We start from the raw sequence: 27,171 nt of genomic DNA, 5'->3' as shown, positions 1-27,171 counted from the left end.
ACCGATCTTACCTCCTGTTTACCCAGTAACATTGAACTTTTCAAATCAACAAGATTCAACCACTCTCTTCCAAGCATTCACTTTTAGAAACTGCTAGCTTTCAATCATTTTTTTTTGTGCAAGTGCGTGAGGTATTGGTTTTAGGTGTGGATCAGTAGGTAGCCCACGATCCAACCCGAGACAGTGGGTTTGAGCCCCTACTGCAGAGAATTACACTCTATCACCCAGACTGACTCTCCCTAGGTGTTAGTACTGTCGGAGAGTCAGTACTGAGGGAGCACCGCACTGTCGGAGGGTCAGTGCTGAGGGAGCGCCGCACTGTCGGAGGGTCAGTACTGAGGGAGTGCCGCACTGTCGGAGGGTCAGTGCTGAGGGAGCGCCGCACTGTCGGAGGGTCAGTGCTGAGGGAGCGCCGCACTGTTGGAGGGTCAGTGCTGAGGGAGCGCCGCACTGTCGGAGGGTCAGTGCTGAGGGAGGGTCAATGCTGAGGGGGCACCGTACTGTCAGAGGGTCAGTACTGTCCAAGGGTCAGTGCTGAGGGAGCACTGAATTGTCGGAGGGTCAATACTGAGGGAGCGCCGCTTTGCCAGAGGGTCGGTGCTGAGGGAGGGCCATGCTGTCCAACGATCAGTGCTGAGGGAGCACCGCACTGTCGGAGGGTCAGTGCTGAGGGAGCGCCGCACTGTCGGAGGGTCAGTGCTGAGGGAGCGCCGCACTGTCGGAGGGTCAGTGCTGAGGGAGTGCCGCACTGTCGGAGGGTCAGTGCTGAGGGAGCGCCGCACTGTCAGAGGGTCATTACTGAGGGAGCGCCGCACTGTCGGAGGGTCGCTACTGAGGGAAGGCAACTGTAAAGACTTTACTCTCCATCCAGAGTCCGTTAGCATCCTGGGAAGAGACAGGGGAACCAGATAAAGAGATTAACATTCACACATGTTGACTGTCTGTTTCCCCATGGTAATTACTGATGTTCCCAAGGACTGAACATGGAAATGACGTCCCAAGCTGTTTTACAAGAGGCCGATGAGAGATTAGGGACAGGTGTCCAAAAGCTCGGTCAAAGAGATCAGTTTTAAGTAGTGTCTTAAAGGAGGGGAGAGAGAGGCGGAGAGGTTTAGTGAGGGAATTCCAGAGCTTAGGGCCCCAGGCAGCTGAAGGCACGGCCGCCAATGGTGGAGCGATGGGAATCGGGGGATGCTTAAGAGGCCGGAATTGGAGGAGCACAGAAACCTTGGGATTGTAGGGGATGGAGGAGGTCACAGAGATAGGGAGGGTTGTAGGGGATGGAGGAGGTTACAGAGATAGGGAGGGGTGTAGGGACTGGAGGAGGTTACAGAGATAGGGAGGGTTGTAGGGGATGGAGGAGGTTACAGAGATAGGGAGGGGTGTAGGGACTGGAGGAGGTTACAGAGATAGGGAGGGTTGTAGGGGATGGAGGAGGTTACAGAGATAGGGAGGGGTGTAGGGACTGGAGGAGGTTACAGAGATAGGGGTGTAGGGGATGGAGGAGGTTACAGAGATAGGGAGGGGTATAGGGACTGGAGGACGTTACAGAGATGAGGGTGGGGTAAGCGAGGAAGTGTTTGAAAACATGGGTAAGGATTTTTAAATTGGTGTTTTCTGGACCGGGAGCCAGTGTGGGTCAGTGTGAGCACAGGGGGTGATGGGTGAAGGGTACTCGGTGCGAGTTCGGACACGGGGGCAGCAGAGTTTTGGATGAGCTGAAGTTTACGGAGAGTCGAGTGTGGGAGAGTCGCCAGGAGAGCGTTGGGATAGTGGAGTGAGGAGGCGATAGCGATGTCAAGATTTCAGTCATGTAGTCAGTGATACTTTAGTAAAACTGAAAGCATCGGTTCCCCTTCACCGTTACAGGCAGTTGAGCTAAATTTTATACTATCATGCACATCAGCGTGTAAAATATATCAAAGATGTAGCCACTGTTGTGGTTTTCCTTCCTTACTCCTTGTGAAGTTATTGGGCAGCAGGGGCTACTCTCTCTGCCGGAGAGTGAAGGACACTGGACAAACTGCACCAAGAGCCCAGACCGTGAGAGAGGGTTTGTCCGCACTCGCGTGGGGAGGATTGCTGCTCTCCTACCACCACCCGCCCCCCACCCCCCACACAACCTGAACCCCTCCTCTCCTGAAGACGCTGGCTCCCGCCACCGGTGACGATCTCTCCCCTTGACCAAGTGGCCAGTTATTCACTGTATTCGAAAAGGAGGGGGCACCTTAAACCAGCCAGATCTCCCCCCGCCCTCCCCCCCACCCCGTCCCACTTCCACCAGCGCATTAGCAGCGGTCACACCAGTGGAGCGGGGACCCAGACTTTTTTTTTCCTCCCTCACTCCTTCTTCCCCACGACTAACCCAAGCCCACGGCACTGAGGCCAGTTTTAGCACTAGCCGCAGCCTGGGGTACTATCCGCTGGCTCGTTGGGGGTAGGGGGGTGGGGTAGCAGCTTTGCACCATTTGCTTGTGTTGTGTTGGGACTGGCCTTGCCAAGAACCTTCCTCGGCCTACCTTCCTGGAAGTTTAACACAACAATGTTGAGCAGAGTAGGCAGGGGGGCGTGTGCAGGGTCCTGTACTATGGCCTGACTTGGGATCTTTCATGTGTCCGTTGCCTGAGGAACTATGGGGGTGGGTTTTTGTCATGGCCACGATGCCCCGTTTAAATAGCCCTCCAAACACGCACCACCCCTGTGTTTTGGAGTACTCGGGGTGTCCAGAACCTTCCGCCAGGGCCCTTCGCAGAGGGCTGGCCCCCACCCCTGCTGCTGGGAGGCGTGTGCCTTGCCGCAGACAGGCAGGGCTGGTCTTGGCAGCGCGAACCCGCACGGTCGAATATCTCGCCGCCGCCCAGTGTCAGCGCTCGCTTGGTGAGGAGCGGCCCAGTCCAGTGAGGTGGCCAAGGTCATCTTTGTTACAGTGACGGTCTATCAAAGCACCACAGAGGAGGGGCCGAATTCCAGCCTGAGCAGAGAGCGTGGCAAGGGCCCCGGTAGGCATAGCCTTGTAGACGGGTGGAGCTGAAGATTCAGTAACATGTTCATAGTGACAGCTGGTAGAGGAAGTAACAAGTTCAGTTACACATGTGGTTTTCCTGTAACCTGCGAGCCTAACGTTCCACTGTTAACTACAGAGCAGCCCGATGGAACTTAAAAGGGCAGTGTACCCACAGGATTGGAAAACAATTAGGACCATGAGCGGCCCAGTCACAGTTCTCAATTATACGTGGAAAACAGGAGATATTTTTATCCCAACACCCTTTACTCTGTATCTAACCCCGTGCTGTACCTGTCCTGGGAGTGTTTGATGGGGACAGTGTAGAGGGAGCTTTACTCTGTATCTAACCCCGTGCTGTACCTGTCCTGGGAGTGTTTGATGGGGACAGTGTAGAGGGAGCTTTACTCTGTATCTAACCCCGTGCTGTACCTGTCCTGGGAGTGTTTGATGGGGACAGTGTAGAGGGAGCTTTACTCTGCGTCTAACCCCGTGCTGTACCTGTCCTGGGAGTGTTTGATGGGGACGGTGTAGAGTGAGCTTTACTCTGCGTCTAACCCCGTGCTGTACCTGTCCTGGGAGTGTTTGATGGGGACGGTGTAGAGGGAGCTTTACTGTGTATCTAACCCCGTGCTGTACCTGTCCTGGGAGTGTTTGATGGGGACGGTGTGGAGGGAGTTTTACTCTGTATCTAACCCCGTGCTGTACCTGTCCTGGGAGTGTTTGATGGGGACGGTGTAGAGGGAGATTTACTCTGTATCTAACCCCGTGCTGTACCTGTCCTGGGAGTGTTTGATGGGGACAGTGTAGAGGGAGCTTTACTCTGTATCTAACCCTGTGCTGTACCTGTCCTGGGAGTGTTTGATGGGGACGGTGTAGAGGGAGCTTTACTCTGTATCTAACCCTGTGCTGTACCTGTCCTGGGAGTGTTTGATGGGGACAGTGTAGAGGGAGCTTTACTCTGTATCTAACCCCGTGCTGTACCTGCCCTGAGAGTGTTTGATGGGGACAGTCCGAGGTTTTGCAGTTTAACAGAATTCTTGCCGAGTGAAACTAAACAGCAGGAATTGCTACTGTTCCTTTCAGTCCCTAATAACTCCGCAAGTGGCTCGGGTCAGATTCCTGCCTGATTTATGTTCCTATGAAGCACCTGGGGAATGTTGCTCTGTGTTCAAGGTGCTAGTTAAATGCAGGTTGTTAACACACGTTCTCAGACTTGTGGGACGTGTAACAATCACCTTCTCTGTGATTGTTTCCGATGTGTTTCAATCTACTCAGAACTTGGAGAGTAATTCACAGTATCCCTGTCGGATGGAGTTGGAAGGTTCACGTGGACTGTCTCCCTGGGGGAATTCCACTGTTCCATTCTGTCTGGAAGTTAAAGTTTCACTTGAGCTGGAAGCTCAGTCAGTGTAAACTCAAGCTGACCATCAACTCTCTCTCTGCTCCCGGCCGTCCTCCCCTATTGCAGCCTCTGTAAACTCCAGCTCAGCCAAATCACTGCTGCCCTTATCCAGAGGACACGGTAAGGAGACGGAACCCAAAGCTCAGGGAGGGGTAAGTTTGAAGGAGCATCTTGGATAGAGGGGCTCCTGTCACCCCCTCGGGACGTCCCAGAGTGTTTCACACACAATGAAGGGCTTTTTTTTTTGAAGTGTGGTCCCTGTTGTGATGTAGGAAACTCAGCAGCCCATTTACGCACAGCAAGCTCCCACAAACAGCAATGTGATAATGACCCAGATCATCTGTTTTTAGTGATGTAGGTTGAGGGGTAAATATTGGCCCCAGGACACTTGCGAGAACTCCTCCCTGCTGTTCTCCCAATAGTGGCCGTGGGATCTTTTACACCCACCCGAGAGGGCAGACGGGGCCTTGGTTTAATGTCTCATCCTTAAAGACGGCACCTCTGACAGTGCGGCTCTCCCTCAGCGCTGACCCTCCGACAGTGCGGCTCTCCCTCAGCGCTGACCCTCCGACAGTGCGGCGCTCCCTCAGCGCTGACCCTCCGACAGGGCGGCGCTCCCTCAGCGCTGACCCTCCGACAGCCCGGCGCTCCCTCAGCGCTGACCCTCCGACAGCGCGGCGCTCCCTCAGCGCTGACCCTCCGACAGCGCGGCGCTCCCTCAGTGCTGACCCTCCGACAGCGTGGCGCTCCCTCAGCGCTGACCCTCCGACAGCGCGGCGCTCCCTCAGCGCTGACCCTCCGACAGCGCGGCGCTCCCTCAGCGCTGACCCTCCGACAGCGCGGCGCTCCCTCAGCGCTGACCCTCCGACAGCGCGGCGCTCCCTCAGCGCTGACCCTCCGACAGCGCGGCGCTCCCTCAGCGCTGACCCTCCGACAGCGCGGCGCTCCCTCAGCGCTGACCCTCCGACAGCGCGGCGCTCCCTCAGCGCTGACCCTCCGACAGCGCGGCGCTCCCTCAGCGCTGACCCTCCGACAGCGCGGCGCTCCCTCAGCGCTGACCCTCCGACAGCGCGGCGCTACCTCAGCGCTGACCCTCCGACAGCGCGGCGCTACCTCAGCGCTGACCCTCCGACAGCGCGGCGCTCCCTCAGCGCTGACCCTCCGACAGTGCGGCGCTCCCTCAGCGCAGGCATTGGGACTATCAGCTTGGATTATGTGCTGATATCTCTGTGGTAGAGACATGAACCCACAAATCTCAGACTCAGACGAGAGAGGGAAGAGCCACCCGCTGAACCATGGATATCACAGTGATAGCGGAAAAGCGTTCGGTGATGTTGAATGAGTATCTTGGTCACCGATGGAGTGTTTTGGATGAGTTTTGAACACCCCACCATCAGCAGCACGTAACACCTTGTGGATATGGTCGCTGTAGATTCACTGGACTAGAAAGAGGAAGGGGAGAGAAAGAGAGAACAACGGTTACTGCGAAAGAGAGATGAGAGAAAATCTAACAAGTGCGCTGGGCTGAGACAGAATGCTGGATATTTCTGCTTGGTGGGAGATGGAAGAGAATCGGGAAAAGAGCCAGAGGGGGAGATGAGGAGAATGTTTTTTTTACACAGCGAGTTGTTGTGATCTGGAAGGCGCTGCCAGAAAGGGCGGTGGAAGCAGATTCAATAGGAACTTTCAAAAGGGGGGGAATGAGATAAATACTCGAAAAGGAGAAATTTGCAGCACTGTGGGGGAGAGAGAGAGCGGGGAGGGGGAGTGGGACTAATTGGATAGATCTTTCAAAGAGCCAACACAGGCAAGATGGACCGAATGGCCTCCTGTCAGATTCTTGAGAAGGGGAGGTCAAAAGAATAACTTATTTCCACAGATTGTGGTCAGACTGCAGAAGTCTGTCTCCAAAACCGAAGCCGGGTCTTGGAATTCTTTGGGTGCTGTTTATGGGATCATGTGCACATGGGGGCAGGCTTCATCACAAGCTTACAAATGTGAGGTATGTGAAGTATATGGGTGGCCTTTAAATAAACAAGCACTGCTTGCGATGTGCACGGGTTTGGGGACAGCGCAAACTGTGTGAACTGTGCCCTGTTCTGCTGGGTTTGAACATCACAGGAAACCAGTCACAGAGGTGGCAAAGGAAGCAGCTCATCTCTGCATGGGCTCCACCCTCCCCAGATTCTAAGGTTCCGACCGTGTGAAACCCTGTCTCATCACCTCACACGCTCAGATACAGGAAATCAGCACGAGAACATAACACGCTCCTTGGCACGGGGTTAGATACTGAGTAAAGCTCCCTCTACACCTTCTCCATCAAACACTCCCAGGACAGGTACAGCACGGGGTTAGATACTGAGTAAAGCTCCCTCTACACCTTCTCCATCAAACACTCCCAGGACAGGTACAGCACGGGGTTAGATACAGAGTAAAGCTCCCTCTACACTGTCTCCATCAAACACTCCCAGGGCAGGTACAGCACGGGGTTAGATACAGAGTAAAGCTTCCTCTACACCGTCCCCATCAAACACTCCCAGGACAGGTACAGCACGGGGTTAGATACAGAGTAAAGCTCCCTCTACACTGTCCCCATCAAACACTCGCAGGGCAGGTATAGCACGGGGTTAGATACAGAGTAAATCTCCCTCTACGCTGTCCCCATCAAACACTCCCAGAACAGGTACAGCACGGGGTTAGATACAGAGTAAAGCTCCCTCTACACTGTCCCCATCAAACACTCCCAGGACAGGTACAGCACGGGGTTAGATACAGAGTAAAGCTCCCTCTACACTGTCCCCATCAAACACTCCCAGGACAGGTACAGCACGGGGTTAGATACAGAGTAAAGCTCCCTCTACACTGTCCCCATCAAACACTCCCAGGACAGGTACAGCACGGGGTTAGATACAGAGTAAAGCTCCCTTTACACCGTCCCCATCAAGCACTCCCAGGACAGGTACAGCACGGGGTTAGATACAGAGTAAAGCTCCCTCTACACTATCCCCATCAAACTCTCCCAGGACAGGTACAGCACAGGGTTAGATACAGAGTAAAGCTCCCTCTACATGGTCCCCATCAAACACTACCAGGACAGGTACAGCACGGGGTTAGATACAGAGTAAAGCTCCCTCTACACTGTCCCCATCAAACACTCTCAGGACAGGTACAGCACGGGGTTAGATACAGAGTAAAGCTCCCTCTACATTGTCCCCATCAAACACTCCCAGGACAGGGACAGCATGGGGTTAGATACAGAGTAAAGCTCCCTCTACACCGTCCCCATCAAACACTCCCAGGACAGGTACAGCACGGGGTTAGATACAGAGTGAAGCTCCCTCTACACTGTCCCCATCAAACACTCCCAGGACAGGTACAGCACAGGGTTAGATACAGAGTAAAGCTCCCTCTACACTGTCCCCATCAAACACTTCCAGGACAGGTACAGCACAGGGTTAGATACAGAGTAAAGCTCCCTCTACACTGTCCCCATCAAACACTCCCAGGACAGGTACAGCATTACCTCAGGACGTCCCGAAGCGTTTCACAGATGAGGAAGGACATTTATTTATTTTGAAGTGTGGTCACTGTTGTAGGAAATGGAACAGCCAAATTGTGCACAGCAAGATTCCACAAACAGTAATGTGACAATGACCCAGATATCTGATTTTCATACATGGGATTGCAGTAACCGCGAGTTATTTACCACCACACGATTAAGCAACACTTTTTGGGGAGGGAGGTGATGCCTTGATGCTAAATCGAAGGGATTCATCAGTCTCAATCCCCTCCCCTTCCTTGGACACGAGTGTGTATTTGACCTGCGTTTTGACCCTGTCTCTATCTGAAGCCTCTCCGCTGTGGAAGTGCAGGGAGGCGTGGGAGTGATGTTGGACTTGACTGTATTTGTAGTTCTGCACTGAGCCTCGAGTGTGTAAGACAGCGATAACCCAAGCCTTTCCTGTCAGTGACATATTATGGCCTAAGCACAGCCTTTGTCATCACTGCCAACTCGCTTGTGCAACAGTGCTCAGCATCTTCCTGTTACTGTCAGTTGCCAGCGCACCACTGCGAGGGTTACCAACATCAGTGTTGCCTGGAGAACTCTGTTGCCAGATCCAGCTGCATTACGCATACTGCAAGCAAGTACAACCCTGGGAGGCAGACCAGGAGCCATTCAAATCAAATTCACTCCTCTTCAAAGCCTCTCATTTATCTGCTGTAAAATATATCGGAGACAGCGTGCTAAAAGGTTGGCAAACCCCTCATCAGTGAAAGCTTGCATTTATATGGCGCCTTTAACATCCCAAGGCGCTTCAGGGGAGGGTCAGTGCTGAGGGAGCGCCGCACTGTCGGAGGGTCAGTGCTGAGGGAGCGCCGCACTGTCGGAGGGTCAGTGCTGAGGGAGCGCCGCACTGTCGGAGGGTCAGTGCTGAGGGAGCGCCGCACTGTCGGAGGGTCAGTGCTGAGGGAGCGCCGCGCTGTCGGAGGGTCAGTGCTGAGGGAGCGCCGCGCTGTCGGAGGGTCAGTGCTGAGGGAGCGCCGCGCTGTCGGAGGGTCAGTACTGTGGGAGCGCCGCACTGTCGGAGGGTCAGTGCTGAGGGAGCGCCGCACTGTCGGAGGGTCAGTGCTGAGGGAGCGCCGCACTGTCGGAGGTGCAGTCTTTCAGGATGAGACATTAAACTGAGACCCCGTCTGCCCTCTCGGGTGAGTGTAAAAGATCCCACGCCGGGCCAATATTTATTCCCCAACCAATATCACTAGAAACAGATGAACTGTCTGCTGGTTGTTATCAGTGAGATCTCTCTATGTACAAGTCGCCCATGGATGTTGCAGTATTCTTTCTGTTACTCTCTGCAATGTTCAAGGTGCCTGCAGTGTGGTTCCTAACCCCATCTGCTGGGCTATTTTGGGAACGCTAGGCTGTGAGATGAATGAGTCTGTTCTGAGCTTTGATCTACTTTTTTTGCTCTGCGCAGCAGGGCTGAAGGAGAGAGCTTCTCATTTTCACTGTCATCTCCTCTCTTCTCTAGGCTCGTAACACAGAGACTAGTGAACTATCAGCTGTCAAGGTCATCAAACTGGATCCTGGTAAGCTCCCAATCTATCAAACCATCAGTTAACAAGGTTTCTGGGACACTGAGGTAAAAGCAAAATACTGCAGATGCTGGGAATCTGAAACAAACACAGACAACACTGGAAAAACCCTCAGATGGTCTGACAGCCTTTGTGGAGAGAGAGAGAGACAGAGTTAACGTTTTGAGTCCTTGTGACCATTCTTCGGAGTCTCCTCTACGTCGGAGAGACCAAACGCAGACTGGGTGACCGCTTTGCGGAACACCTTCGGTCTGTCCGCAAGCATGACCCAGACCTCCCTGTCGCTTGCCATTTTAACACTCCACCCTGCTCTCATGCCCACATGTCTGTCCTTGGCTTGCTGCATTGTTCCAGTGAAGCTCAACGCAAACTGAAGGAACAGCACCTCATCTTCCGACTAGGCACTTTACAGCCTTCCGGACTTGACACTGAGTTCAACAACTTCAGATCGTGAACTCTCTCCTCCATCCCCACGCCCTTTTCCGATCCCCTTTTTTTCAAATATTCATTTTTATTTTTTTTAATTCAATTTTTTTCCCACTTATTTTCATTATTTTCAAAATTTATTTCCATTTCCATTCTTTGTTTTATCCCCATCTTTTAGCCTATTTTCGATCTTTTTTCTAACCATCGTCCCTTCCCCCCACCCCACCCCCCACTAGGGCCACCTGTCACTTTCTAGAGTGCTTACCCTGCTCCGGCTATTATTACTTTAGAACCATATAACGCTACAGCACAGAAAATAGGCCATTCGGCCCTTCTAGTCTGTGCCGAAATATTATTCCGCTAGTCCCATTGACCTGCACCCAGTCCATAACCCTCCAGACCTCTCCCATCCATGTATCTATCTAATTTATTCTTAAAACTTAAGAGTGAGCCCGCATTTACCACGTCCGATGGTAGCTCGTTCCACACTCTCACCACTCTCTGAGTGAAAAAGTTCCCCCTAATTTTCTGCTTTCTACTCTTAATGTCACCATTAGCACCTCCTTTAGCCAGTATCACCCACCATCAACACCCCTTCGACCTTCTGTCTATGACATCTTTTGCAATCTCTCCTTTGCCCCCACCTATCACTGGCCTTCTATCCAGCTTCACCTGTCCCACCCCCCCTTAAACAGTTTATATTTCACCACGTTTCTACTCCCCTTTAGCTCTGAAGAAGAGTCAGACGGACTCGAAACGTTAACTCTGTCTTCCTCTCTGCAGATTCTGTCAGACCTGCTGAGTTTTTCCAGCACTTTGTGTTTTTATTCCACTTTTTCTCCCCTTGTCCTGTCTCTTCCTACCTACATTGATGTCCCTTCCAATCCGTACATCACTTTTAACAGTTTCTAGTTTCCTGGCCCTAACCATTTATTCTTCAATACAGATATCTAATCCCTCTACACGTCCATCGCCCACCAGGATGTTCTCAGAGTTCTCTGCTTCTTCCTCAAACGGAAGGCCAACCAGTTCGCATCCAACACCACCCTCCACCTGAGTAAGCTTGTTCTCTTTCTGAACAACTTCTCCTTCAACCCCACTCACCTCCTCCAAATAAAAGGTGTTGCAATGGGTACCCATATGGCTCCTAGCTCTGCCTGTCTTTTTTTGTGTGATATGTGGAACACTAATTATTCCAGTCCTACGCAGGCTCCCTTTTTCTGGTACATTGGTGACTGTATCGGTCCTGCTTCCTGCTCTCACCCCGAGCTGGAAAATTCCAATGACTTTGTTTCCAGTTTCCACCCTTCTCGTTTCTTCACCTGATCCATCTCTGACTCTTCTCTTCCCTTCTTCAGTTTCTGTGTCTCCGTTATTGGAGATAGGCTATCTATTAATGTTCAATACAAACCCAAAGACTCGCACAACTACTTTTGACTACACTTCTATTCTCCCAGTTTCTCTGTTGCATCTGTTCTGATGATGTAACCTTCCCCGCCAGTACTTCTGATATGTCTTCCTTTTTCCTCAGGAATTCCCCACCCCACCCCGACCCTGTTCATCCCATTTCCCGCACCCCTGCCCTCACCCCTTCCCCTCGCTCCCAGAGCCACATTTGGTCTTCCCTCGCCCTCACTTCCCATGGCACCAGCCTCCGTATTCAAAGGACCATCCTCTGCCTTTTCCACCGACTCCAGCCTGATGCCACCACCAAACGCACAATTCCCCTCTCCTGTCAGCATTCCAGAGGGACCGTTCCCTCCCGGACACCCTGGTCCCCTGCTCAGTCACCGCCCCCCCCACCCCACCCCGCCTCAACACCTCATCCCCTTCCCACGGCACCTTCCCATGCAATCGCAGGAGGTGTAACGCCTGCCCCTTTACCTCCTCCCTCCTCACCGTCCAAGGCCCCAAACACTCCTTCCAGGTGAAGCAGGGCTTCACTTGCACCTCCTTCAGTTTGGTCTACTGCATTCACTGCTCCCAACGTGGTCTCCCCTACACTGGGGAGACCAAACGCAGACTGGGTGACCACTTTGCTCAGTCTGCAAGTGTGACCCAGACCTTCCTGTCGCTTGTCATTTTAATTCTCCATCTTGCTCTCGCGCTGACATCTCCGTCCTTGGCCTGCCATAGCGCAGGCTGGAGGAACAGCCCCGCCCCCCTCCATCGTCCAGTTAGGCACTTTACAGCCTTCTGGGCTCGACGCTGAGTCCAACAGCTTCAGACCCGGTATCACAGAATCTTTGCAGTTCGGAAGGAGGCCATTCGACCCATCGGGTCTGCACTGGCTCTCTAAAAGAGCGTCCCACCAAGTCCCACTCCCCTGCCTTACGCCCGTAACCTTGCACATTCCCTCTCTTCAAGTAGCAATCCAATTCCCTTTCGAATACCTCGATCGCACCTGCCTCCACCACCCTTTCACCACCTTTTGAATTTCCTCTTTCTCTGTTTATCGTGTGTTGTTTGGGCAGCAGCTCTGGGAGAGGTTCCTGCTTTTCCCATTGACACCTCCTGTACAACTATCCCTTTTTCCTTTATCTGCCCCGTTACCCAATCCTTTGACCCTGCACTGTCATCCCATTTGTTATTCGACCGCTCCTCCTTTCAGCCATCACAACCCTTCCCTTCTGTCCTCTCGCTGCCTTGAGACTTGCAGCATTTTCTGTTCTATTTCCAGATTTCCAGCGTTCGAGTGTTGAGCTTTTGTTATCAGGTTACAGCCCAACCAGTGACCAGGCAACGAGGATGTCACTTCATAGAGTGTCTCCACACCGTTACAGGTTGGAGGAATGATATGAGGCCGGATGCCTGGGGATTTTTTACGGTTACAGCTGACAAAGTGCCACTCAGCTACCCCAGACTGATATCGCAGACCAACACTACCCTGTGACCCCAAAATCCCATGACCTCTACCATCGAGAAGGACAAGGACAGCAGATAGATGGGAACACCACCACCTGGAAGTTCCCCTCCAAATCACTCAGCATCCTGACTTGGAAATATATCGGCCGGTCCTTCACTGTCGCTGGGTTAAAGTGCACAATGTTCAGCACCATTCACGACTCCTCAGATGCTGAAGCAGTCCATGTCCCAATGCAGCAAAACCTGGACAATATCCAGGCTTGGGCTGACAAGTGGCAAGTAACATTCACGCCACACAAGTGCCAGGCAATGACCATCTCCAATAAGAGAGAATTTAACCATCGCCCCTTGATGTTCAATAGCATTACCATCACTGAATCCCCCACTATCAACATCCTGGCGGTTACCATTGACCAGAAACTGAACTGGACTAGCTATATAAATACTGTAGCTACAAGAGCAGGTCAGAGGCTGGGAATCCTGCAGTGAGTAACTCACCTCCTGACTCCCCAAAGCCTGTCCAACATCTACAGGGCACAAGTCAGGAGTGTGATGGGATACTCCTCAGTTACCTGGATGAGTGCAGCTCCCACAACACTCAAGAAGCTCGACACCGTCCAGGACAAAGCAGCTTGATTGGCACCCCATCCACAAACATTCACTCCCTCCACCACCGACACACAGTAGCAGCAGTGTGTGTACCATCTACAAGATGCACTGTGGGAATTCACCAAGGCTCCTTAGACAGCACCTTCCAAACCCACGACCACTACCATCTAGAAGGACAAGGGCAGCAGATAGATGAGAACACCACCACCTGGAAGTTCCCCTTCAAGTCACTCACCATCCTGACTTGGAAATATACCGGCCGTTCCTTCACTGTCACTGGGTCAAAATCCTGGAACTCCCTCCCTAACAGCACGGTGAGTGTACCTACACCACATGGACTGCAGCGGCTCAAGAAGGCAGCTCACCACCACCTTCACAGCTGTACAATGATGCATGTCTCTTCACTCTGTTCTCTCCCCAGGTGATGATGTATCTTCCCTACAGTTGGAGATTACAATGATGAAGGGTTGTAAACATCAAAATATCGTTGCCTTTTTTGCCAGTTATTATAGGTGAGTGAGACCATGCTGTGCCCCCCCCACCCCCAGCACCCCTGGGGCTGTGTGCAAATCATTGGCACAAACACCGGGATCACATTTTCCTTCAATCCTCTGCCTCTCGCAACTGTGGCGATACAATAGCTCACTCCAATCTGCAGGGAACCCCTGGGGTATGGGGAGGGGGAGTAAGAACCAGTATTCCTAAACACTATCCAGTGACCCTTTGCAGGAGAGTGTCAGGGCATCTGCGTTTCACATCTCAAGGCATTTCTAACAGTGCGGCGCTCCCTCAGCTCCGACCCTCCGACAGTGCGGCGCTCCCTCAGCTCCGACCCTACGACAGTGCGGCGCTCCCTCAGCTCCGACCCTACGACAGTGCAGCGCTCCCTCAGCTCCGACCCTACGACAGTGCGGCGCTCCCTCAGCGCTGACCCCCCGACAGTGCGGCGCTCCCTCAGCGCTGACCCTCCGACAGTGCGGCGCTCCCTCAGCACTGACCCTCTGACAGTGTGGCGCTCCCTCAGCACTGACCCTCCGACAGTGCGGCGCTCCCTCAGCACTGACCCTCCGACAGTGCGGCGCTCCCTCAGCACTGCACTGGGAGTACCGCTCTGGATAACGAGTCTCAAATCTCTGGAGTGGGGCTCAAACACTCGTCCTTCTGAGTCAGAGGAGAGAGGGAGCTTCCCCGGGGTTCTGGACTGGAGCTATGCTGGGATGAATTGAGCGGCTCCCTCACAGGCGTGAGGACCTAATCGTACCTTTCAGTGCAGTACCATTCTGTGAAGTGGCAGAGGGCCTGAAAGAGTCAAGGTGTTGGGTTAGCCCAGCAGCCTTATGGTGCACTGAAGCAAAAACAAAAATAGCTGGAAAAACTCAGCAGGTCTGACAGCATCTGCGGAGAGAGAGAGACAGAGTTAACGTTTCGAGTCCGTCTGACTCTCCTTCAGAGCCAAAGAGAAGTAGAAATGTGGTGAAATATAAACTGTTTAAGGGGGGGTGAGACAGGTGAAGCTGGATAGAAGGCCAGTGATAGGTGGGGGCAAAGGAGAGATTGCAAAAGATGTCATAGACAGAAGGTGGAAGGGGTGTTGATGGCGGTGATACTGGCTAAAGGAGGTGCTAATGGTGACATTAAGAGTAGAAAGCAGAATGAGCAAGTGACAGATGGCCCTAGTGGGGGTGGGGTGAGGGGAGGCGGGGGTGGGGGTGGTGGGAAATAAGATCGAAATAGGCTAAAAGGTGAGGATAAAACAATGAACGATCCCTGCGGAATGCCGCCGGGGGGGTGAAGGGAAGATGTGTTTGGTGGTGGCATCATGCTGGAGTTGGCGGAAATGGCGGAGGATGATCCTTTGAATGCGGAGGCTGGTGGGGTGATAAGTGAGGACAAGGGGGACCCTATCATGTTTCTGGGAAGGAGGAGAAGGTGTGAGGATGGATGCGCGGGAGATGGGCCGGACACGGTTGAGGGCCCTGTCAACGACCGTGGGTGGAAAACCTCGGTTAAGGAAGAAGGAGGACATGTCAGAGGAACTGTTTTGGAAAGTGGCATCATCAGAACAGATGCGACGGAGGCGAAGGAACTGAGAGAATGGGATGGAGTCCTTACAGGAAGCGGGGTGTGAGGAACTGTAGTCGAGGTAGCTGTGGGAGTCGGTAGGCTTGTAATGAATATTGGTGGACAGTCTATCACCAGAAATTGAGACAGAGAGGTCAAGGAAGGGAAGGGAAGTGATGCCACCACCAAACACATCTTCCCTTCAACCCCCCCTGGCGGCATTCCATAGGGACCCTTCCCTCCGGGACACCCTGGTCCATCCTCCATCAACCACTACAACCTTACCCCCCTCCCATGGCACCTTCCCATGCAACCGCAGAAGGTGCACCACCTGCCCCTTTACTTCCCCCCTCCTCACTGTCCAAGGGCCCAAACACTCCTTTCAAGGGAAGCAGCATTTCACTTGCACCTCCTTCAGTTTAATCTACTGCATTCGTTGCTCCCAATGTGGTCTCCTCTACATTGGAGAGACCAAACGCAGACTGTGTGACCGCTTTGCAGAACACCTTCGGTCTGTCCACAAGCATTACCCTGACCTCCCTGTCGCTTGCCATTTTAACACTCCACCCTGCTCTCATGCCCACATGTCTGTCCTTGGCCTGCTGCATTGTTCCAGTGAAGCTCAACGCAAACTGGAGGAACAGCACCTCATCTTCCGACTAGGCACTTTACAGCCTTCCGGGCTGAATATTGAGTTCAACAACTTCAGACCATGAACTCTCTCCTCCGTCCTCACCCCTTTTTGATCCCCTTTTCTCAAATATTTATTTTAACATTTTTATATATATATTTCTTTTTCCCACCTATTTCTATTATTATTTTTAAAATTTATTTCCATTCATTGTTTTATCCTCACCTTTTAGCCTATTTCGATCTTTTCTCCCACACCGTCCCCACCCCCATTAGGGCCATCTGTCACTGGCTCATCCTGCTTTCTACTCTTAATGTCACCATTAGCACCTCCTTTAGCCAGTATCACCACCATCAACACCCCTTCCACCTTCTGTTTATGACATCTTTTGCAATCTCTCCTTTGCCCCCACCTATCACTGGCCTTCTATCCAGCTTCACCTGTCCCACCCCCCTTAAAGTTTATATTTCACCACATTTCTACTTCTCTTTAGCTCTGATGAAGAGTCATACGGACTCGAAACGTTAACTCGGTCTTCCTCTCCGCAGATGCTGTCAGACCTGCTGAGATTTTCCAGCAATTTTTGTTTTTGTTTCAGATTTCCAGCACCAGCAGTATTTTGCTTTTAGCCTCTAGGCGCTGACTGACCGGGGAGAGAGTGGAACATTCTGTCAATTAACTCTGGGGTCGTGTGTTTTATCTTCCCCAGAAATAATCGAATGTGGATCTGCATGGAATACTGTGGGGGCGGATCATTACAGGACATCTACCAAAGTGAGTAGTTGCCATTTGGAGATTCCATCGGGCAAGCATTCAATGGGCTGAATGGCCACCTTCTCTGTCTTAATCATTCTCAGCCACAGAAGGTGATATTAGGGACGGGTGACCAAAAGCTCAGTCAGAGAGGTTGGTTTTAAGGAGTGTGTTAAAGGAGGATAGGGAGAAAGAGAGAGAGAGGTGTTGGGAGGGAATTCCAGAGCTTAGGGCCCCAGGCAGCTGAAGGCACGGCCGCCAATGGTGGAGCGATGGGAATTAGGGGATGCTCAAGAGGCCGGAATTGGAGGAGCGCAGAAGGTTGTAGGGGCTGGAGGAGGTTACAGAGATAGGGAGGGTTGTGGGGCTGGAGGAGGTTACAGAGATAAGGAGGGTTGTAGAGGCTGGAGGAGGTTACAGAGATAGGGAGGTGTGTAGGGGCTGGAGGAGGTTACAGAGATAGGGAGGGTTGTAGGTGCTGGAGGAGGTTACAGAGATAGGGAGGGTTGTAGAGGCTGGAGGAGGTTACAGAGATAGGGAGGGGACCGAGCTGCGGTTTTGAAACATCTACGAGAATTTTAAAATCAAGATGTTGCCAGACTGGGAGCAAATCAAGGTCAGTGAATGTTTAAGGTGTGGATGAGGTTCCGATCAAGCCTTGAATGGGAAGTAATTGGCTGCACAAGTGCTCATTGAACAAGGTAATTGCAGCAACCACGAGAGAGAGAGAGAGAGAGAGGAGAGATGTGCTTCTCTATGTACCAGATGTAGATCTTAGTCTACAGCACCTTCTACATTGGGTTAGACCTTGCTGACTGCTTTCTAACAGAGTTTACCCTTTCCTCACAGTCACAGGCCCCTTGTTGGAGAAACAAATTGCCTACGTCTGCAGGGAAACACTTCAGGTAGGTGCCCTCGACATGGTTAGCTGATGTAGAGTCCATACTCACAATCAGGGAAGTAATTGTCTGACCAGGAGCTTTACTCTATATCTAACCTCGTGCTGTACCTGCCCTGGGAGTGTTTGATGGGGACAGTGTAGAGGGAGCTTTACTCTGTATCTAACCCCGTGCTGTACCTGTCCTGGGAGTGTTTGATGGGGACAGTGTAGAGGGAGCTTTACTCTGTATCTAACCCCGTGCTGTACCTGTCCTGGGAGTGTTTGATGGGGACAGTGTAGAGGGAGCTTTACTCTGTATCTAACCCCGTGCTGTACCTGTCCTGGGAGTGTTTGATGGGGACGGTGTGGAGGGAGCTTTACTCTGTATCTAACCCCGTGCTGTACCTGTTCTGGGAGTGTTTGATGGGGACGGTGTAGAGGGAGCTTTACTCTGTATCTAACCCCGTGCTGTACCTGTCCTGGGAGTGTTTGATGGGGACAGTGTAGAGGGAGCTTTACTCTGTATCTAACCCCGTGCTGTACCTGTCCTGGGAGTGTTTGATGGGGACAGTGTAGAGGGAGCTTTACTCTGTATCTAACCCCGTGCTGTACCTGTCCTGGGAGTGTTTGATGGGGACAGTGTGGAGGGAGCTTTACTCTGTATCTAACCCCGTGCTGTACCTGTCCTGGGAGTGTTTGATGGGGACAGTGTGGAGGGAGCTTTACTCTGTATCTAACGCCGTGCTGTACCTGTCCTGGGAGTGTTTGATGGGGACAGTGTAGAGGGAGCTTTACTCTGTATCTAACGCTGTGCTGTACCTGTCCTGGGAGTGTTTGATGGGGACAGTGTAGAGGGAGCTTTACTCTGTATCTAACGCCGTGCTGTACCTGTCCTGGGAGTGTTTGATGGGGACGGTGTAGAGGGAGCTTTACTCTGTATCTAACCCCGTGCTGTACCTGTCCTGGGAGTGTTTGATGGGGACAGTGTGGAGGGAGCTTTACTCTGTATCTAACCCCGTGCTGTACCTGTCCTGGGAGTGTTTGATGGGGACAGTGTGGAGGGAGCTTTACTCTGTATCTAACCCTGTGCTGTACCTGTCCTGGGAGTGTTTGATGGGGACAGTGTGGAGGGAGCTTTACTCTGTAATTATTAATGAAGTGATGTTATTCTGTTTAATGAATAATTTCAATTTGTGTTTTGAAGGGACTCCAGTATCTTCACGGCAATGGGAAAATGCATCGAGATATTAAGGTAAATCTGCAGACTAATATTCGTGTGTAAATGCCTCACCTGGGAGAGTCCTGAGTTAAACACACGTTCAGGTAAACGCTTAGCACTGGGTCTACAGCAGTACGAGGGAGAATTAGCCTCAGTACCTCTGGGTTAGTAAGGGGGAAAGACAGCTATGATTCCTGTTCCAGATTCTTATCTGGAGTCAGTGGCCTCAGGAGGAGGCCATTCAGCCCATCATTCCTGTGCTGGCTCTTTGAAAGATCTATCCAATTAGTCAAAAAAACATTCTCCTCAACTCCCCCTCTGGCTCTTTTCCCGATTCTCTTCAATCTGTGTCCCTCTGGTTACCGACCCTCCTGCCACTGGAAACAGTTTCTCCTTATTCACTCGATCCAAACCCTTCCTGATTTTGAACGCCTCGATTCAATCTCCCCCTGAATCTTCTTGGAGGCTGGACAAGACTCCTGCTGGTAAGTGGATGTTTGGGCCTGTTAGACAAGGGCAGGATTTGGGCTTCCTTTTCATGCTGGCATAGTAGAATAATCCAAACTGCAATCTTTGTCTGATAGAAATCAATCTGTCCACCATCTACAAGGCACAAGTCAGGAGTGTGATGGAATACTCCCCACTTGCCTGGATGAGTGCAGCTCCCACAACACTCAAGAAGCTCGACACCATCCAGGACAAAGCAGCCCCGCTTGATTGGCACCCCATCCACAAACATTCACTCCCTCCACCACCGACACACAGTAGCAGCAGTGTGTGTACCATCTACAAGATGCACTGCAGGAATTCACCAAGACTCCTTAGACAGCGCCTTCCAAACTCATGACCACTACCATCTAGAAGGACAAGGGCAGCAGACACATGGGGAACACCACCACCTGGAAGTTCCCCTTCAAGTCACTCACCATCCTGACTTGGAAATATATCGGCCGTTCCTTCACTGTCGCTGGGTCAAAATCCTGGAACTCCCTCCCTAACAGCACTGTGGGTGTACCTACACCACAGGGACTGCAGCGGCTCAAGAAGGCAGCTCACCACCACCTTCTCAAGGGGCAATTAGGGATGGGCAATAAATGCTGGGCCCAGCCAGCGATGCCCGCATCCCGTGAAAGAATATTAAATAATTGGTGCCCACGTTTGCCCATTGGGCGAGGTACAGATGGGTTTGCCCCACGCTGTGTAGCAGGAGCAAGTATCTCTGAGGGAGGAGGGAGTGCGGGTGACAGAGGGGGTGCTGCTGTCGCTGACGAGAAACTCAGAAGGAAAAAGTGACGGTGTTTAACATGGAGTTCTGTTTCCCTTTTCCACAGGGGGCGAATATTCTGTTGACAGATCGTGGGGATGTGAAGCTGGGTGAGACATGTCTGATTCTGCTTGTACGCTCGATTAAAGCCTCCCAGCGATCAGCACATGGGCTGTGACATTGAAATTGGGTCTGTGGAGTGGGAAGGGTGAAGAGCTGCCCCACATGAGCTGTGATCCTAGTTTGCAGTCTCGTGTACCCCACTCACAAGCACCTTAATGAAGTTAGCTATGGCTCTCTGTATTTAGCACACTCTCTCTCTCTGTCTCTCTCTCTCTGTCTCTCTCTCTCTGTCTCTCTCTCTCTGTCTCTCTCTGTCTCTCTCTCTCTCTCTCTGTCTCTCTGTCTCTCTCTGTCTCTCTCTCTCTCTGTCTCTGTCTCTCTCTCTCTGTCTCTCTCTCTGTCTCTCTCTCTGTCTCTCTCTCTGTCTCTCTCTCTGTCTCTCTCTCTCTCTGTCTCTCTCTCTCTGTCTCTCTCGCTCTGTCTCTCTCTGTCTCTCTCTCTCTGTCTCTCTCTGTCTCTCTCTGTCTCTCTCTCTCTCTCTGTCTCTCTCTGTCTCTCTCTCTCTCTCTGTCTCTCTCTCTCTGTCTCTCTCTCTGTCTCTCTCTCTGTCTCTCTCTCTCTGTCTCTCTCTCTCTGTCTCTCTCTCTCTGTCTCTCTCTCTCTGTCTCTCTCTCTGTCTCTCTCTCTCTGTCTCTCTCTCTCTGTCTCTCTCTCTCTGTCTCTCTCTCTGTCTCTCTCTCTGTCTCTCTCTCTGTCTCTCTCTCTCTTTCTCTGTCTCTCTCTTTCTCTGTCTCTCTCTTTCTCTGTCTCTCTCTCTCTGTCTCTGTCTCTCTCTGTCTCTCTCTCTGTCTCTCTCTCTCTGTCTCTCTCTCTGTCTCTCTCTCTCTGTCTCTCTCTCTCTGTCTCTCTCTCTCTGTCTCTCTCTCTCTGTCTCTCTCTCTCTGTTTCTCTCTGTCTCTCTCTCTCTCTCTCTCTCTCTCTCTCTGTCTCTGGGTCATGAGTTTGCAGGTTCAAGCCGGCACTCCAAAGACTCGAACACCTGTAACCCAGGCTGGCGCCCTCATAAGAGACATTAAACCGAGGCCCCGTCTGCCCTCTCGGGTGGGGGTAAAAGATCCCACGGCCACTATTGGAAGAAGAGCAGGGGGGAAGTTCTCCCCGGTGTCCTGGGGCCAATATTTATCCCTCAATCAACATCACTAAAAACAGATGATCTGGGTCATTATCACATTGCTGTTTGTGGGATCTTGCTGTGCGTAAATTGGCTGCTGAGTTTCCTACATTACAACAGTGGCCACACTTCAAAAAAAAGTCCCTCATTGTCTGTGAAACACTCTGGGACGTCCCGAGGGGGTGACAGGAGCTGGAGAGATGGGAATTTTAGTTCAATATGAACTGGTGACAGTTTATGACAGACACACGATGATGGTGCACCTCAGTTGGATTCGTCTCAAGGCACAGGATTGATGAGAAAGAGGTGACGCAGATTAAACCCCAATCCCTCAACACCCTCCACCTCACGGTGAATCCCAATTCAGTTCGGCCTGAATGAGATTTAATCTCATTCATGTGTGGAAAGCAGAAAAGGACTCCCCACGTCTCTAGCTCCTGTCACCGCCTCGAGATGTCCCAAAGTGTTTTAGATAAAAGCTCGGTCAAAGAGGTTGATCTTAAAGGGTGAAAAAAGAGAGAGAGAGAGAGGCGGAGAGGTTTAGGGAGGGAATTCCAGAGCTTAGGGCCCCAGGCAGCTGAAGGCACGGCCGCCAAATGGTGGAGCAATGGGAATCGGGGGATGGTCAAGAGGCCGGAATTGGAGGAGCGCAGAGATCTCGGAGGGTTGTAGGGGCTGGTGGAGGTTACAGAGATAGGGAGGGTTGTATGGGCTGGAGGAGGTTACAGGGATAGGGAGGGTTGTAGGGACTGGAGGTTACAGAGATAGGGAGGGGTGTAGGGGCTGGAGGAGGTTACAGAGATAGGGAGGGTTGTAGGGGCTGGAGGAGGTTACAGAGATAGGGATGGGTGTAGGGGCTGGAGGAGGTTACAGAGATAGGGAGGGTTGTAGGGGCTGGAGGAGGTTACAGAGATAGGGAGGGTTGTAGGGGCTGGAGGAGGTTACAGAGACAGGGAGGGTTGTAGGGGCTGGAGGAGGTTACAGAGATAGGGAGGGGGTGTAGGGGCTGGAGGAGGTTACAGAGATAGGGAGGGGGCAAGGTGAAATTTGAAAACAAGGACGTAAACTTAAAATTTGAGGCATTACTGAACCAATAGCTGATGTAGGTTATTGAGCACAGTGGGTGATGGGTGACTGGGACGAGGCTTTTGGATGAGTGAGAGTGAGGCACTGAAAGCAGCTGGTACCTCAAAAAAAGTGACGGTCTGTCTCTCTCCCTCTTCATTTGCAGCTGATTTTGGTGTCTCAGCAGAGCTGACTGCCTCGGTGGGCAAGAGGAAGTCATTCATCGGTACACCATACTGGTAAATAATCATCTCAGCCTGAATATTCACCTCAGCAGCTGCAGCCCTAAGCTACACTGTCAGAGGCTCAGTACTGAGGGAGCGCCGCAATGTCAGAGGGTCAGTACTGAGGGAGCGCTGCACTGTCGGAGGGTCAGTACTGAGGGAGCGCTGCACTGTCGGAGGGTCAGTGCTGAGGGAGCGCCGCACTGTCAGAGGGTCAGTGCTGAGGGAGCGCCTCACTGTCGGAGGGTCAGTGCTGAGGGAACGCTACGCTATTGGTAGATCAGTACCGAGGGAGCGCCGCACTGTTGTTGGGTCAGTACTGAGGGAGCCCCGCACTGTCGGAGGGTCAGTACTGATAGAGCCCCACACTGTTGGAGGGTCAGTGCTGAGGAAGCGCCGCACTGTCGGTGAGGGAGCGCCGCACTGTCGGAGGGTCGGTACTGAGGGTGCGCCGCATGTCAGAGGGTCAGTACTGAGGGAGCGCTGCATTGTCCGAGGGTCAGTACTGAGGGAGCGCTGCATTGTCGGTGGGTCAGTACTGAGGGAGCGTCGCATGTCGGAGGGTCAGTACTGAGGGAGCGCTGCACTGTCGGTGGATCAGTGCTGAGGGAGCGCCACACTGTCGGAGGGTCAGTGCTGAGGGAGCGCCGCACTGTCGGAGGGTCAGTACTGAGGGAGCGCCGCACTGTCGGAGGGTCAGTACTGAGGGAGCGCCGCACTGTCGGAGGGTCAGTAATGAGGGAGCGCCGCACTGTCGGATGGTCAGTGTTGAGGGAGCACCACACTGTCGGAGGGTCAGTACTGAGGGAGTGTCAAGACCTCTGCCCTCTCGGGTGGGTGTAAAAGATCCCACAGCCACTATTGGGAGAAGAGCAGGGGGGAGTTCTCCCGGGTGTCCTGGGGCCAATATTTATCCCTCAACCAACATCACTAAAAACAGATGATCTGGGTCATTATCACATTGCTGTTTGTGGGATCTTCCTGTGCTGTGCATTTCCAACATGATTGGAACCCTCTGAACGTGTTTGATTGGCTCTGAAGCACTGTGGGAAATTGCTGTATGATTGGGACTTCTGTCTTTTTTTCTATTTTGGATTAAGTTGGTCATTTGTAGCATTAAATTAGCCATCACCATTTCCTTCATTCTCTGAGTGCAATTACCAATTATGGTGTCACCTTTGGGGAAGTTCAACACCCACTCGTGACTGGATTGAGGTTTTTCTCGACAAGTAAATGAAACATTAATCCCAGCTGACGTTATCGATGTGGGTGAGGTTCTGCAGTGTGTTACTGTGCACACTGTCCATCCCACCTTCAGATTGGAATGTTCAGGTTATGGCCCCACAGGATGTTAATCTCTCTCCTTTTCCACTTAGGATGGCTCCAGAGGTGGCTGCTGTTGAGAAGAAGGGAGGATACAACCAGCAGTGTGACATTTGGGCAGTTGGCATCACAGCCATTGAGCTGGCAGAGCTCCAGCCTCCCATGTTTGACCTGCACCCAATGAGGTGAGGAAGTATAAGACAGATGTTGACAATGATGCCACTCCTTTGACGGTTTCCACGCCAAGCCTCAGGGGTTTTAAAACCTGAGCTTGGAGCCATGCGTTCTTTGTCCCCTCACCCCTGTCCCACTCTTCTGGCTCCTGGTTTTTCACCTGACTCATATTGGCAGTACCAACCCAACCCAACCAAATTCACTCCAGTACAACTCTACTCAACCCAGTTCAAACTCTACTCAACCCAATTCAAACTCTACTCAACCCAATTCAAACTCTACTCAACCCAATTCAAACTTGACTCAACCCAACTTGACTCAACCCAACACAATTCAAACTCTACTCAACCCAACCCAATCCAAACTCTACTCAACCCAACTTGACTCAACCCAACCCAATTCAAACTCTACTCAACCCAACCCGACTCAACCCAACCCAATTCAAACTCTACTCAACCCAACCCAATTCAAACTCTACTCAACCCAACTTGACTCAACCCAACCCAATTCAAACTCTACTCAACCCAACTTGACTCAACCCAACCCAATTCAAACTCGACTCAACCCAACTTGACTCAACCTAACCCAATTCAAACTCTACTCAACCCAACCCAATTCAAACTCTACTCAACCCAACTTGACTCAACCGAACCCAATTCAAACTCTACTCAACCCAACTCGACTCATTCCAACCCAATTCAAACTCTACTCAACCCAACTTGACTCAACCCAACACAATTCAAACTCTACTCAACCCAACCCAATTCAAACTCTACTCAACCCAACATGACTCAACCCAACCCAATTCAAACTCTACTCAACCCAACCCGACTCAACCCAACCCAATTCAAACTCTACTCAACCCAACCCGACTCAACCCAACCCAATTCAAACTCTACTCAACCCAACCTGACTCAACCCAACCCAATTCAAACTCTACTCAACCCAACTCGACTCAATCCAACCCAATTCAAACTCTACTCAACCCAACCCGACTCAACCCAACCCAATTCAAACTCTACTCAACCCAACTCGACTCAACCCAAACCAATTCAAACTCGACTCAACCCAACCCGACTCAACCCAACCCAATTCAAACTCTACTCAACCCAACTCGACTCAACCCAACCCAACTCAATTCAAACTCTACTCAATCCAACCCAATTCAAACTCGACTCAACCCAACTCGACTCAACCCAACCCAATTCAAACTCTACTCAACCCAACTTGACTTAACCCAACCCAATTCAAACTCTACTCAACCCAACTTGACTTAACCCAACCCAATTCAAACTCTACTCAACCCAACTTGACTTAACCCAACCCAATTCAAACTCTACTCAACCCAACTTGACTTAACCCAACCCAATTCAAACTCTACTCAACCCAACTTGACTTAACCCAACCCAATTCAAACTCTACTCAACCCAACCTGACTCAACCCAACCCAATTCAAACTCTACTCAACCCAACTCGACTCAATCCAACCCAATTCAAACTCTACTCAACCCAACTGGACTCAACCCAACCCAATTCAAACTCTACCCAACCCAACCCAATTGAACCCAACCCAACCCGACTCAACCCAATTGAATCCAATCCAACTCTACTCAACCCGCCCAACCCAATGTTATCCAACTTTACTCAGCCCAACCCAACCCAATTTAATCCAATTTTACTCAACACAACTCTACTCAACCCAATTCAATTCAATCCAAGTCTACACAACCCAATCCAATCCAACTCTACCCAGTTCAACCCTTGGTGGAAACTTGCATGCCCAAGAGAGTGAACCTTTTTTATGAATTAATTCTCAAGAAGCGTGTGAATGGATGAATTTATAAGGGGGTGTATAATGTGCTTTGTCTCATTCTTCTCCTGTTCTTCTAGGGCTTTGATGTTAATGTCAAAGAGTAACTTCCAGCCCCCGAAACTGAGAGATAAATTGAAATGGTAAGTGTCCCTCACACCTGACCTATGGTTCCTGCACATTGTGGGGTGGAGCAGCGAGTGACGTTACAGCCATGAGGCTCCCCTCAACATAAAGAAGTTGCTCCATCTCAGTGGCTCTGAACAGAATTGAGACTTGTATTGGGATGTGGCAAGACCAGTGCTCCCCCTAGTTGCCCCTTGAGAAGATGATGGTGGTTGGGAAGTGCTTTTTCTACAATTGAGGGGCTTGTGTGAGCTACTTCAGAGGGCAGTTAAGATTCAACCAGGGTGGTGGGGGTGGAGAGCGTGTGTGGAGAACCAGAGCCACATACAGAACCAGACTTGGAAAAGTTGTTGCAGATTTCCCTCCCTAAGGGGCAGTTAGTGAACGGGTCAGGGCAATCACGGTCACCTTGACTGGCACCAGCTCGTCGTTCAAAATGCCCGTGGTAGGATTTGAACGCTCAATCTTTGGGTTGTGAACCCTTACGCTCCTGCACGCTACTCCTCCCCCTAGTCGGAGAAGGGGCTTGGCCGCCGATCCCCAATCTCTCACCTGCTCGTGCTTCTGTTCACAGGTCGTCGGAGTGTCACAGTTTCATTAAGATGAGCCTGAGGAAAAACCCCAAGAAGCGACCCACAGCAGAGAAGCTTCTCCAGGTACCTGCTCGGAAAGGGAACAGAAACAGCAAAACTCCTCCACGTTGGTTTGATAAACAAGTAACTGTGTTGTGTCGAGGAGTTTGATTGAACACGAGTCTATTTTCTTATTTATTTGCTCATGGGATGTGGGCGTCTCTGGGCAAGGCCAGCATCTGTTGCCCATCCCTAATTGCCCTTGAATGGGAATGGCCTGCTTGGCCATTTCAGAGGGAGGTTAAGAATCAACTACATGGCTGTGGGTCACGTGTAGGCCCAGACCGGGTAAGGACAGCAGATTTCCTTCCCTAAAGGGGCATTAGTGACCCAGATGGGATTTTACGACAATCGATGATAGTTTCATGGTCA

The 27,171-nt window shown here is 51.7% G+C and overlaps 1 protein-coding gene across 1 annotated transcript in view; it reads left to right on the top strand.

The window, feature by feature from the left end:
• LOC144676222 (mitogen-activated protein kinase kinase kinase kinase 2-like) overlaps positions 1-27,171 on the top strand; it is a gene marked incomplete at its 3' end in the record, with an annotated part of 42,385 nt that overhangs the window by 429 nt on the left and 14,785 nt on the right. Inside the window, exons 2-11 of the mRNA XM_078536710.1 lie at positions 9,440-9,497; positions 13,825-13,915; positions 16,805-16,869; positions 17,698-17,753; positions 18,933-18,980; positions 20,279-20,321; positions 22,677-22,749; positions 24,111-24,242; positions 26,122-26,184; positions 26,742-26,823. Coding sequence (XP_078392836.1) covers positions 9,440-9,497; positions 13,825-13,915; positions 16,805-16,869; positions 17,698-17,753; positions 18,933-18,980; positions 20,279-20,321; positions 22,677-22,749; positions 24,111-24,242; positions 26,122-26,184; positions 26,742-26,823 — 711 coding nt within the window. The remainder of the gene's footprint in view (positions 1-9,439; positions 9,498-13,824; positions 13,916-16,804; positions 16,870-17,697; positions 17,754-18,932; positions 18,981-20,278; positions 20,322-22,676; positions 22,750-24,110; positions 24,243-26,121; positions 26,185-26,741; positions 26,824-27,171) is intronic.

This window comes from Cetorhinus maximus, unplaced genomic scaffold, assembly GCF_964194155.1.
Source record: "Cetorhinus maximus unplaced genomic scaffold, sCetMax3.hap1.1 HAP1_SCAFFOLD_1435, whole genome shotgun sequence".
NCBI classification, from domain to species: Eukaryota; Metazoa; Chordata; class Chondrichthyes; order Lamniformes; family Cetorhinidae; genus Cetorhinus; species Cetorhinus maximus.
The sequence above is the reverse complement of the archived record's forward strand: the minus strand, read 5'-3'. Positions and strand labels throughout refer to the sequence as shown.